Source organism: Vidua macroura, chromosome 13, assembly GCF_024509145.1.
Source record: "Vidua macroura isolate BioBank_ID:100142 chromosome 13, ASM2450914v1, whole genome shotgun sequence".
Taxonomy (NCBI): domain Eukaryota; kingdom Metazoa; phylum Chordata; class Aves; order Passeriformes; family Viduidae; genus Vidua; species Vidua macroura.
In genome coordinates, this window is record NC_071583.1 from 18,878,676 (window position 1) to 18,891,410 (window position 12,735).

The 12,735-nt window shown below is 44.9% G+C and overlaps 1 protein-coding gene across 1 annotated transcript in view; it reads left to right on the forward strand.

The window, feature by feature from the left end:
- The first annotated feature begins 574 nt into the window (after nucleotides 1-574).
- Nucleotides 575-12,735, forward strand: part of SYN2 (synapsin II) — a 166,704-nt gene continuing 154,543 nt past the window's right edge. Inside the window, exon 1 of the mRNA XM_053989344.1 lies at nucleotides 575-1,072. Coding sequence (XP_053845319.1) covers nucleotides 699-1,072 — 374 coding nt within the window. The 5' untranslated portion in view covers nucleotides 575-698. The remainder of the gene's footprint in view (nucleotides 1,073-12,735) is intronic.

The following is a 12,735-nucleotide window of genomic DNA, read 5'->3' on the forward strand; positions in this document are numbered from 1 at the left end:
GAGCTGCCCCGGGATGCTCGGCTGGAGCTGTCCGGGATGCTCGGGCTGATCATAGAGCTGTCCCGGGATGCTCGGCTGGAGCTGTCCGGGATGTTTGGGCTGGAGCTGGAGCTCTCTGGGAAATGCCCTCCGGGGCAGTGCCCTGAGCCAGAGCTCCCCTCTCCATCCTCACCCATCGCCACAGAGCTAAGCACGGCGGGGAAAACGCGGCCCTTGTTGTGCCGGCTGGACACCCAGCTCCATCCCTGTGCTGGCTGTGGCCTGTCCCCATCATTGTCCCTATTGCTGTCCCCATCACTGTCCCCATCACTGTCCCTATTGCTGTCCCTGTCCCCATCTGCATCTCCATCCCATCCCATCCCATCCCATCCCATCCCATCCCCATCCCCATTTCCATCCCATCCCATCCCATTCCCATCCCATCCCATCCCATCCCATCCCATCCCATCCCATCCCATCCCATCCCATCCCATCCCTGTCCCCTCCCTGTCCCCGTGCCCGTCCCCGCGCCCCGCCCGCCCCGCGGCCGCCCCCTGCCGGCGGGCGGGGGCAGCGCGGCGGGCGCAGAGCGGCGGCGGGCGCGCAGAGCGCGGAGCGCGGCGCACGGAGCGCGGAGCGCGGCGCACAGAGCGCGGAGCGCTGCCGCCGGCGCATCGCAAACCCGCTCCCGGCCCCGCCGCAGCCTCCCGCCCGGCCAGATGATGAACTTTCTGCGGCGCAGGCTTTCGGACAGCAGCTTCATCGCCAACCTGCCCAATGGCTACATGACCGACCTGCAGCGGCCGGAGCCGCAGCAGCCTCCGCCGCCGCCGCCTTCCGCGGGCTCCTCGGCCCCCGCCTCGGGCTCGCCGGCCGCGGAGCGCCGGCAGCCGCCGCAGCCCGCGCCCCCCCAGCAGCAGCAGCCGCCGCCGCCGCAGCAGTCCGCGGGCAGCAGCTTCTTCAGCTCGCTCTCCAACGCCGTGAAGCAGACGGCGGCCTCGGCGGGGCTGGTGGACGCGTCCGCCGCCGTCTCCGCGGCTGTCGGCAGAAAGTTCAAGCTGCTCCTGGTCATCGACGAGCCGCACACGGACTGGTAGGTGCCCCCCGCATGCCCCTGCATCATCATCATCATTATCATCATCATCACCATCACCATCATCATCATCATCATCCTCCGTGCCCCCCGTCCTTCCCCCGTCCTCCCCGCGGTCCCTCCCCGGCAGGTGCGGCTCACCTGGGGCAGAGCCCCCGCAGCCGGCCCCGCTGAGGGGCTGGAGCGCAGCCTCACGGACTGGAAGATGGAGCAAAAAAAACCCCAAAAACCAGCCCCAGCGAGCCCTGGAGCGCCTGACTAGCCGTGAAATCTGCTTCCCATCACAACACTAAATAAAACATATATAGCGCCCTGTCCAAGCGTATCCTGTGTTCTCTGGCGAAATTCAGAACTCGTGCGTAGGGGCAGGCTGGATTTAGGTGCCCTGGGCACGGATTTCTGTGCGGAGCTGCGTGTGGTTGTGGCGTTGCGTGTGTTAATCCGTGTTTACGAGCCGGCTTGTTTTCACGCAGCTCCCGCTGCTCCTGTGGCATTCGGGTGAAGGTCCTTCGGGATGCCGGGCACCAGCCCTGGCTCTGCCCTAGCTCCGGGAATTCCTGCCGCGGGCTTCATTAACTCGGCCGGTTTTATTTGGGCTGCGTGTTTGGCTCCCGCTGGTAGCATGAAAACCGTGGGATTTTCCAAGCGTGGGACTTGGCCATCGGCGTGCCTGGCTGGTACCAGCAGGAGAGGTTATGGCTCTTGCAGACCTGTTTGTCACTGCTGGATGCTGTGCTCTAGAGGAAGGACATCTTCCTATCAATCTCTCGCTAACTTGTGTGTTTGCACATCGAGCTGACAATCGTCTCGTTCGCTGGTGCTAATTACAGTGCAGAAGGTCTTAGCAGCGCCTTAAAATAATGCAGAGTAAAACAAGTCTGTTTTTGTGACGCTGAGATCATCCGGTAATGGATTGTGGGTTTAGGGTTTTATTCTCAGCGTCTCGAATTTATAGCCTCGCTGTCTGGATGGGCTCGTGCAGTGCTGTGATCTGATCCAATTTGCTTTAAAAATGGTACTTTAATAAAAGACTTGGAACGAAAATTGAAGCCTTTAACTATAGCAGATACGTTATTTCTGTTAAGATAACATTACCTGTTACATTTTCCAGGCTTTTTCTTCTACCTGGTTTTGTGGTTGGTTGGGGGGGGGTGATGATTTTCTTTTTTTTTTTTTTTTTTCTTTTTGAAAAAACAAGGTGGTTGTATCAAGCAGACTGAGGCAGCCTCTGTAGCTACGTCATGGAGATGCATCCATGGACACTGCTCCCTGCCTTGCAGAAACATCCATTTATTTCATACTCTGGAGTGCACAGCTCTCTGCCTGCTACATTCAATAACTGTATTTGTCCATAAGGTTTCTTTCTGGGTCATTTTTCTGTGCTCACTGGAGCCAGTCTGAGTATTTTGAACGTGGTTTTACATTCGTGTTTACATACTTGATAAATGCACCCCAAATTAGCACAATCTGTTGGTAGGGGCAAATCTTTGAAAGCCCAGTGCGAGGAGTTCCCCTGGAGCACTCCAGGTAGGAGCCTCACAGATCTACACAAGGTTACTCATGCCTGCTTGCTTTTGCCTTTTTTTCCTCCTCCTCATAGTATGTGACATGGATACGTAGTAGTTCTAGAAAAAAACAGTTTGTTGTTGCACTGGCTCTTTCCTTTCCCAGGAATCAGTTCTTTTGTAGCAGATTTTGAAATAGATTCTGAAAAATGATATATCTGACCCCCGTGAGCCCCTTCCAGCTCCAGATAAGTGTGAATTCTGGTAATTCGTGCAGAAGAACTGTGGGAAGTACGGATCTCCATGCATTGATCTGCTGGGGTATTTGACTCCGTGGGCTGAAATGCAACACGGATTTAATTTGGGCAAGGCAAAGAGAGGTTGGGAGGGGCAGCAGGTGAGTGCCAGTGGCTGCTGGGCACCCCCAGCTCCCTGGGCTGTGCTGCAAGGGGAGGCTGCCAGAGCTCTGTCATGTGATGCTCTGAGCAAACCCTGTCAATAAGAGCAGAACCAGCACCACAGCGTCTCTGAGAGCCTCCAGAAAGCCTCCCAGCTGCTGGGGGAGCAGCAGGTGCTTGGCCTCTGCTTTTGTGGTGTTTTGTGCTGTGCTGTGTTTGTTTGCCTTAAACTGAAAACGTGCATATTGCTTGGGGGTGGCAGGTTCAATAGAAATCCAAGGATTCCGGTCTGGATGACACTGAAATCTTACTGGTTCAGTATCCTCTCTTCAGCAAGGGCCAGAGGAAACATAAACCTTTTTCTGTCAGCAAAGACAGAAACCCTGGCACAAAGGGACCCTTCCTTTCCCCCCTGGCATAAAGGGATGTTTTGTTTGCAATATATTTTATTTCTGGGGAAGGTTGACTCGTGCTTCAAGTCTAAGATTTAGTAACCCAACATTGTTGTTGTTGCTCGTGGAATCACTTGGGATATTCTACCTAGAACCAAATCCCAGCTGTTGCTGGCATTTTACAGTCTTGATCTCAGTGATATCTCTCCTCAGTTTCTTGCCCTAAGGGTTTGTCCTATTGCAAGTCTTGAAATTCTCCATTTCAATTACTTTACTTTTACGGCATGGGACAGGGGAAAAAATGGGAGAAATGGCTTATCTATATTAATTTGTATATTTTTTACCATTTTCCTTACTTCTTAAGGAAAGAGTAAATGCAGCTGTGTCAAAGCCCCCTCCTTTCTCAGTCCAGGGTGTGTTAGAGCTGTAAAGGTTCATTCTTTTCCTACAGGTGCCTTGGAGTCTTCCAACCACATTGAGTGCTTGTGCTTCTCCTAAAGGCAGGGCTGTAAAAAAAGCTGAATCAAAGATTTTCCACCAGCCTTGGGGGCAAGAGAAGGGACAAATTGAAAACAGGCTAAAGGTTGTAGTTCATAAATCCATGGCAAGGGATCTTGGTTGGTTTTGGTTCTCATGGGAGACTTTCTCCTGGTCCTTTTGTACAATAAATGACCCTCTAGCCCACAGGTGGAAGCGAATAGCCAGCAAACATTTCCCCCAGTTACCTGAGAAATTTCCTGTCATTCCAGAGCAGCACCACAAGGAAGAGTGCAAACCCTTCCAGTGCACCAGTGCTGTTAATTTGTATAAATTTACATAAAGGCATTGGAAAAGCTGATTTTATTTCCAGGCCTGTTCTTCATGCACTTGGATGTGATGGCCTTTCCATCTGCAGCTGCATATTGAGCAGACATTTCCACTATCCTGACCTGCAGAAGCCTCTGCTGAGTCCCCACATCTGGTGGATGGGTTTTGAGCTGCAGTGGGAAAGTGTCTGATGCTCCACAGAGCTGCTGGGGAGGGCAGAGCCTCAAGAGCCACTTGTGAGGTTTAATGGTGATTGGATGTGACAGATTTCCATGGCTGTTTTACAGCTTTGAGGATCTTTGTTGATATTTAACAAATGGAGGAAACTAAGGAGTCAAATCATCTGTTCAAGGTCATCCAAGCGACTACTGGCAGAGCTAAATTAAACCTAGGCAGCTTGCTTGAACTTCTCTTTTAATGCTGCATGAAGTGTCCAAAATTTCCAGCTAGATAGGTTTATTTTTAAATGGTTAAAATAGGTTTATTTTTAATTTCCTCTGGAAATAACCATTTTGTTCTGTACACAAAAAAGTCCTGAATATTCAGCGCTGAACCAGCAGTTGATGAGAGGCCATACATCAGTGGCAAGGGGCCAAGGTGCTGTGTATAGATTGTTATCTTTATTAAAAACTTATGTGTAAGATTCAGAAAGCTGCTTCAATATTGAAAACTAATCATCACCGAGTGTGTCCTGTCCTTTAAACCTTGAATACAAGACTTGTTGGCAGCAGCAATGAAATTATAAAAAGAACGAAGCTGGGAAATTTTGTCCTTGTGGTTTTTTAAGCACAAATCTGGTTGTAAGTATCAGTACATTTTTTTTTTTTTCACAGACAATTACGCATTTCACTTCATGTTTACTGCCTGAGTAGTTACTCAGCTTGTGACAGGCTCCAAAGATAAACCCCAAATGGCTGGGACAAATGCTAAATGAAGAGCAAACTTTCTGCTTTAAAATTACCCAGTCATTTATGGGCCAACATTGCTCATCAGAAATATTTTTCATATGAACACAGTGCAGAAAAGCAGTGCTTGATGACACAAAAATTTCATGAAGCGAGCAGCGTGAGTTTCTTAGGGTTTGAGTTTTGTTTGGGGTTGTATTTTGTTCACTGGAAAGTGGAAACCAGTTTCAATTAAAACCGTGTGTGCTGTTGTTTTTTGTAACTACAAAACGTGCATGAACACACTACAATGACAATTTCACTGCAGTTTTTCTGTTCATTAGGGGAGGCTCAATTGTGCATAACTAATTAGCAGTTCCTAACTCCAATTGGCCTAGAATTCTCATGTATTTAGTTGCAGCATGTTGATTTAGTAGCTGGAGCTTTCATTTCATTCAGTGCAAGCCTTCAGTGAGCGAGTTTCCCAAATTTAGAAGGCATCACTTGATTTTAATAATGCATGAATGAGGGCGACTGCTCTGCCAGAGCACTCTGCAGTCCTTTGGGATGGCCCTGGAGGAGGACAACGTCCCTGCAGCCTCCTGGCATGGCACAGCTCTCTGCTACCAGCAGAAAATCCACAGCCAGGTGGGAAATGGGCAGGGAAACCCAGATTGGGACAAAAGTGGAGCTGGTGGAGGGGATGGAAGGGATTCCTTGGCACTGGGGCTGAAGGTGGGATGTGTTTGGAGACAAATCCAGCAGTGCTGTAGAGGAAGGAGGAGGTTTTTAAGGGGTCTCTGCTCTCAAGACTTTGACCAAATGACCAAATGTGGAGTGTAAGAAAAAAGATAATCTGATCAATATGTAAAAGATAATCTTACCAATATGTGTATTTTATATGGGAAGGAAAAGCGCATACTAAATCATCTTTGTTCATTTAAAATGCCCTTTGCAACAAGAAACTCTTGGTATTAAAGGAAAACAACCTTGTCTTTGGTATAACACTGTCACAGTTCAAGGAGGCAATAGGTTCCTTAAAACCTCTGAAACTGAGAAAGAGTAACAAAGGTTTTACTGTAGTTTCTCTCTAATTTTTGCTTCATTTGAAAATTTCGCATTTCAAAATTATCTTAGTGAGCCATTTCAGTCTCACTCGCGTTGTGGCCTTTGGAGTGGGTTCCCAGCCCTCCAAAAAGGAGCTGGCAAGCAGCTTTTGCATGAGGCCAGCGTGTGCTTCTTCCAAGCAGGTAATTGGAAATTAGATCAGCCCTGCTTCCCAGCACGGCCTGCAGCTCCCAGCTCTGCATTAAGGGCTCTCTGCCTCTGCAATCCAAATAAAAACACAATTAAAGGAGGGATGCAGGCACAAACAGCACATCTCTGCAGGCTGGGAGGGCTCATGCAGGAAACCACGAGGGTTTCTGCAGTTTCATCCTGAGCTCTGCCTCCTCAGCCACTGCAGGAGGTGTTTCAAGGGGTCAAGTACAGCTCATGGGCCTTGACACTGCTTCTTTGTCCATTTTTCCAATATTAATTCCACACTGGGCAAGGGCTGGAGGAGCAGGGCGTGCAGCTGAGCTAAGTGAAGTATGGAAGGTGTTAAACCTGAATTTGTGTGTACAGCAAGCTCACCCAAGCTGTGTTTCATGGGTTTCATTCCAAAGCATGGAACATATTAAATCTGAATTTTTGTGTACAGCAACCTCACCCAAACTGTGTTCCATGTCTGCTCTCCCAACAGCCAGCTGGTGCAGCACCAGACAATGTCTGTGCTGGTATTTTAAGATGATCTAAGAAAGAAAATTGCTGATTTTTTTTTTTTTCCTGTTTATCTGTGTTTCTGTAGTGTGTAATGCTTGGCTATGTTGGTATAAATAGCCAAACACAGTATGTGAGAGAGATTACCTTTTTGACAAGATAGAAAATGAGATCCAGATCTCTCAGTGGAAAACACTTTCTCCTCCATGCTCTGTGTGTTGCTCTATCTAAACAAGCTCTTGCAGGCTCTAATGTTATTTTAGGCAGCTGAGTGTAAATGAGATTCTGGCCACAAATTTGGATAGATTCTGGTGTCACCCTCATCCCATCCCATCCCAGTCCCCTGTGCTCAGGATCCAAGTGTTTTTTTTTCTTTTTTTCCTGTCTTTAAGAGACACTAGAAGTGCCCCTGAAGCCCAGTGAACGCTATGGTAACACGTTTGGTTGAATGGGTAACATTAGAGCAAAAAGTTTGCCAACGTTTTCTTCGAAAGTTTGCCTTCAGAGAAAGGAAATGGAAAAATTGGCAAGGAAATAATGAATTTCAGGGAGGTATATTTCAAAGCAATGAGAGTGAAGTGGGAGATAAAAGGAATAACAAATTGCTTGGTAGACTATGGAACCACATAAAAATAAGAAATTCTACTTGCAACCTATTCAGAATTAAATAATGGCTTGCCAGTAACAAATGGTAACCTGTTGAAATAGGAAAGGCATGGAACAAAAGGGTATTAAAAACTATAACATTAGATATTTTATTCTTCGTATTGCAAAAATGTGTGTAGAGGACTTCCTGTTTGATATGGATGGGGTTTGCCATTGTGCAAACACTGCAGGACACTGGAAAAGCCATTTTTGCTGGAAGCATGTTTCCCCAAAAGGTTGATGCTAAATTTTCTAAAATTAGGATTTTCTAAAAGTAGGGACTTCGTGTTATGCAGTTTTAGTACCCAGTTCTTAATAGCACCATGTGAGTGACCCACAGAAATATCATATCCAATGTCACATCATTATATCCCATTAGGAATGCTTTAAACTGCAGGAATCTGTTTTAATACCACTGAAATAATTGATGTTTGGGGGGTTTATACATTTATAAAGAAGGTACACTGCAATCTGCATTTAAAGATGTGATAAGACTTCAGTGAAAATCTGTTTTTAAGTATAAACTTGTGTTTGCAGAAGGGAGTAACAAATGCAGGCAGCTAGGTTTGGATAGAGAACCTCCAGAGAAGGAATTTGGATCTGCTTGGCTGAACACAGCAGCAAAGGGTAATTACAGGCAGGTGCAAGAATTGTCAAGAAGAAAAAGAGTAAATTGGCAGACAAAGCAAGGTTGTAGACAACAAAAAGCAAAGCCATGAATTACGAAGTAAAATGTTACCTGCACTAATGACATTGCTTCCAAAGAGGAGCCAGCTTACCTTGTGGAGTGCCAAAAATGTGCAGTGAGGTGATAAAACTTCACAGACACCGTGGGTGGGAGGGCAGGGCAGCCTCAGCCCTGGGTCTGCAGTGAAAACTCCTTGCTTGGCTGCACGGCTGCTTCTGCTAATTAAACAGCCTTATCTGTGCCCAGGCACACTCAGAGAGCTCAGTGCTCTCGGGCTGGCAAGGACAGCTGCAGGCTGCTTCAGCTTTGGGCAAAAAGTGCAAAGATTTTGTCCTTTTTTCCACCCTCACTGTCCCCTCAGGTTGTGTCTCCCTGGCTGCCACACAAATATGAATAAACAGATTCTCAGCAAACAGCTGGTGCGATGCCTTTTGGGACTGCCTAAAACCAGAGGCCAGACAGAATTTAGGGAATAAAAGCAGTTCCATTTATGGAAGGCCCTTCAGGTACATTTTGGGCAGACAAAGCCCCTCAGGGCCTATGCCCAAAATGGACCACGGGTCAGGGGTTTTATACTTTTATAAGTTTGGTCCATTTGCATATTGGGGTTAATGTTCCAATTCCAGCCCCAGGCAATGAAGTCATTTCCCCCAGGTTTGCTCCCCCAAGTCCCTTTTGTTCCCATCCCTGGGGCCTGAGGCAGTGAGGTGTCCTTGAGTGCCAGGCCTGGAGAGGAATTGTTGTGTCTGCCCCAAATGGGAAAGCTGCAGCTGCCCCTGAGTGTGGAGTTTGGAGTTACACACCAAAGAACTGCAGGAGTGCAAAGAGATGGAAAATATAAAAACCAAAATCCTAAAGCATCAGGTGGCTGAGGTCAAATCCTTCTTTACACTTCTCAAGCTGCAGTGGTAGAAGTGTTTAATTTGGAGGGCACAGAGCGTTAAATCCTGCGTTCCTGCAGCCCCAGATGTGCGGGGCAGTGCAGGGCTCTGAGAGCACCAGCTCAGCTCCAGCTGTGCCAGGAACGCTGAGGGCTGTGGGGCTCCTGCTGCCACCCTGGCTGCCCATCACTGCTGCCAGGGCACGCTGCTCCCTCCTGGCATGCAGGAGTAGCTGGGATTCATTTAACTCAGGGGCTGCTCCAGCTCTGTGTGTACGCAGCTCCGTGCCTGACCTCACGTTTGTTCTGTTTGACCTCGTTTCTTCTTTAGTCCTTCTGATTTCTTACTAATAAAACTGATTATGATGCCACTGAAACAGCCCAGATTTAGAGGATTAAACTCCAATATGAGATCAGTCACAGTCTCTTAAGTCTCACATTTGCTCAGGGAGACCAGGATGGCTCCAGAGAGGAGGATTCAGTATAATTTCACTACCTCTTAGTTGGTTTCAGTGTTTTTTTTGCACTGAAGATCATTTCCAATGAAAGCTTTCTATGTATACACACACTTCAGCACTGAGAAGGTCTTAAAGGATACTAAAGGTTCCTAAATTAATATTAGAAAAGCCATTATATCAGTTTTGTGATTCTAATGTAGGATAAAAAGGTTTAATCATAAAATATGATAAATACATCCAATTCCACTGAGTGGCAATATGGTTTCATCGTGTGCTGTGAGTGCAGAACTTGTTTTACTCAAAAGTTGTTGTCTCAGCCATCTACTAATTATAAATAGATATATATATACATAAAACTATATATATATAAAATTATATATATATATAAATTATATATACAATATACAATATACAATATACAATATATAATATATAATATATAATATATAATATATAATATATAATACATAATACATAATACATAATATATATATAATTCAGAGTTCTTTCCTTGTCCTTTTGCTGTCTGTACGAATTTTTCATCTTGCTGTTCCTCTCCAACAGAATTTTTCCAAGATAAAATACCAGTGCTCCAAATTCATTAGAATATTCATTTGTAAGAATCTGCTACTACCACACATTCATGTTGCTCTTTATCCCAATATCTACTCCTTCCTTAAAGCCAAATTTACTTTCCAGATTCCCTGTGGTGACCTTGGTGTTTAAAAAGAATCAAACTAAGGCAAGATGTGTGTAGTAGTTAAATTTTGATATCAAGGTAAATAAAAAATCCTAGGGATACTTTTAATGAGATAAAATTATTTATGAAGCCTTTGTTTTTAACAGATAACCAAAGGGAATTTTCCTGAGTCTTGTGTGGCTGTTCCATAGAATATATATCAATAAATGACAGGAGTGTTTGTGATAGGCCTTTTGGAATGTGTTTGTGTGTGTGTAGTCATGTATATCTGCATGTAGAAGGGTTTTTTGGGAGAAGAATTTGCAGGAATTTTCACTGGTGGATGTTGTCCAGTGTGGTGGTTTGGGTTTGAAACTGGGTAGAAACACTAATTTTGTGTAGTGGTTTTGGTTTGTTAATTTGAGATTTTGTTAATTTTGAGATTTCTTGGTTAATGTAGTGAAGAGTGTGGTGGGTTTGGTGGTGGTTAATTACTAATGTACTTAATTCTTGTTGTGAGATAGGATTAGGAGAAAGGTAAAGCAGGCTTAAAACTTTAAAAGGGTATAAAGAAAAATTTATTAACAAAGTTAATAAATTATCAGCTTAAGTTAATAAAAAGTATATATAAAGTAATATAAAGTAAATATAAGTTATATAAAGTTAATTGTTATTCTAATAAGAACTAGAATAAAACCTTTAGCATACTTTTGGGTTTTTGTATGGCTGTTCCATACAATATATATCAATAAATGACAGGAGTGTTTGTGATAGGCCTTTTGAAATGTGTTTGTGTGTGTGTAGTCATGTACACCTTTACACAGAAGGGTTTTTGGGAGAAGAATTTGTAGGAATTTTCACTGGTGGATGTTGTCCAGATAGCAAGTAGTCCATGGCTGCAGTTTTCTTGCACTGGAATAAAAGGAAGCTCCTCCACGGTGCCAGTGGAAAGTCACTCGGGTGTTTTGAAGACAGTCTCATTGTGTGGGTTCCAATGCAGAAGCTATGGGATGTAGAGATTCAGCATTTGTGTCAGGCTGCTCTAAATTCTTTCAGCTGGAGCCATGTTCTAGGATTGTTGTGCTGATGAATTTTCTTGCTGAGGAAGAAATGTCTGCTGAGAACCAGCAGTAATTCAATGTACACGAGGCTAAGATAACTGCCTTGGCAACAGTAATACATGGGAGGAGCCAAGAGAGACACTAGCAGAAAGTATAATTAATGTGCATTATTGTTTACATTATTTCTGCTCCAATCACTTCCCCTGGCTTGGTGAGGGTCTTACAGCAGTGCTTTTCTGTTTAGTTTTGCAGCTGTTTTATTCTTTTATTTGCTAGAAGGCCTTTCCAAAAAAATCAGGCAGCTAATGGAGCTTTGGGGTTATTGCTGGGTGGGTTTCCTTATGGTTTTCTTTTTTTCTCCCCCTGAATATTATGACCCATTATAAATGTGTTTTTCAGCTCCCAGATCCTTGGCTGTTGGGCTGTGCATTGATGACAAATCAGCTCCTAAGTGGCCTTAAGAGTAAAATACACCTGCACAGTGAAAGGAGATGGCAGAGTGTGATTGTTATTGTCCAAATCCCTCTTGGGTGGTTATGTCCCTGTGTTTCAGGAACAGCTCTCAGCAAGCTTTCACCACAGAATAAACACACCAGGTGCTGCTCTCCTGAAATCCAGGCTCTGCGTGATTTCGTGTCATAATAGCAGAATTAAATCTCGATTTTCTCATTTGCTGGGCTTGTCTCTGGGCTGGTGGAGGCTTTCCCTGAGTGTTTGTCAGTCACTTCTTGGCTGGGTGATCCAGACCAGTGAATTTCTGATGCTGTCCATGGAACAGAATTCCAGTAGTGGTTTCAGCCTTCTGAAAAACACGTGGCAAACTGCTCTGTCTGTCTGTCTGTCTGTCTGTCAAGATGGGATGGAGACTTTGTGCATGTAACTCTTTAACAAACGCCAGTGTAAGGCTTAAAGCACATTGCTTCGTTTCAAGGATTGTTTCAGTTTGGGAATTTTCAACTGTGTGTTTGAAAGGAAGCAAACCTAATTGGTATCAAGAAAACATTTATTTTTGAGGGATGAGCTATAGTTCTAAAAGTCACTTTTGTATTTCTTTAATTAGTCTGTTTTTTAGAGTAGGTTTTTGATAGATTACTGAAATTCTTTCGATCTAGAGAATCGATAGATGAATGAAATTCTTTAGATCTAGACACTGGACTCCTCAAGATGAGAACAGAATATTTTCACTTTGAGGACTTCAGCAAATAACTTTCATGTTGGAAAATAGGATTATGTGTAATACATAAATCAGAGTTAATGAAGTTAATCAGCAAAAGCAGCTGTTGAAAAGTATCAAAGTCCCCATCTCTGTTGCACCAGGGCTGGAGTGCTGTGCTGCTAATCTCGTTAACACACACAACTAATTTCATTTGGGGCAAGAAGCAGCTTAATCTGCACACGTGTAAAAGTGTGTGTTCATCTCTGCCTGTCTGCAGTAATCCAGGAGCATTTCCCTGTGCGAGGCATAAAATTATTCTGCATAGTGAGGACAACTTCCTCAGTTTTAT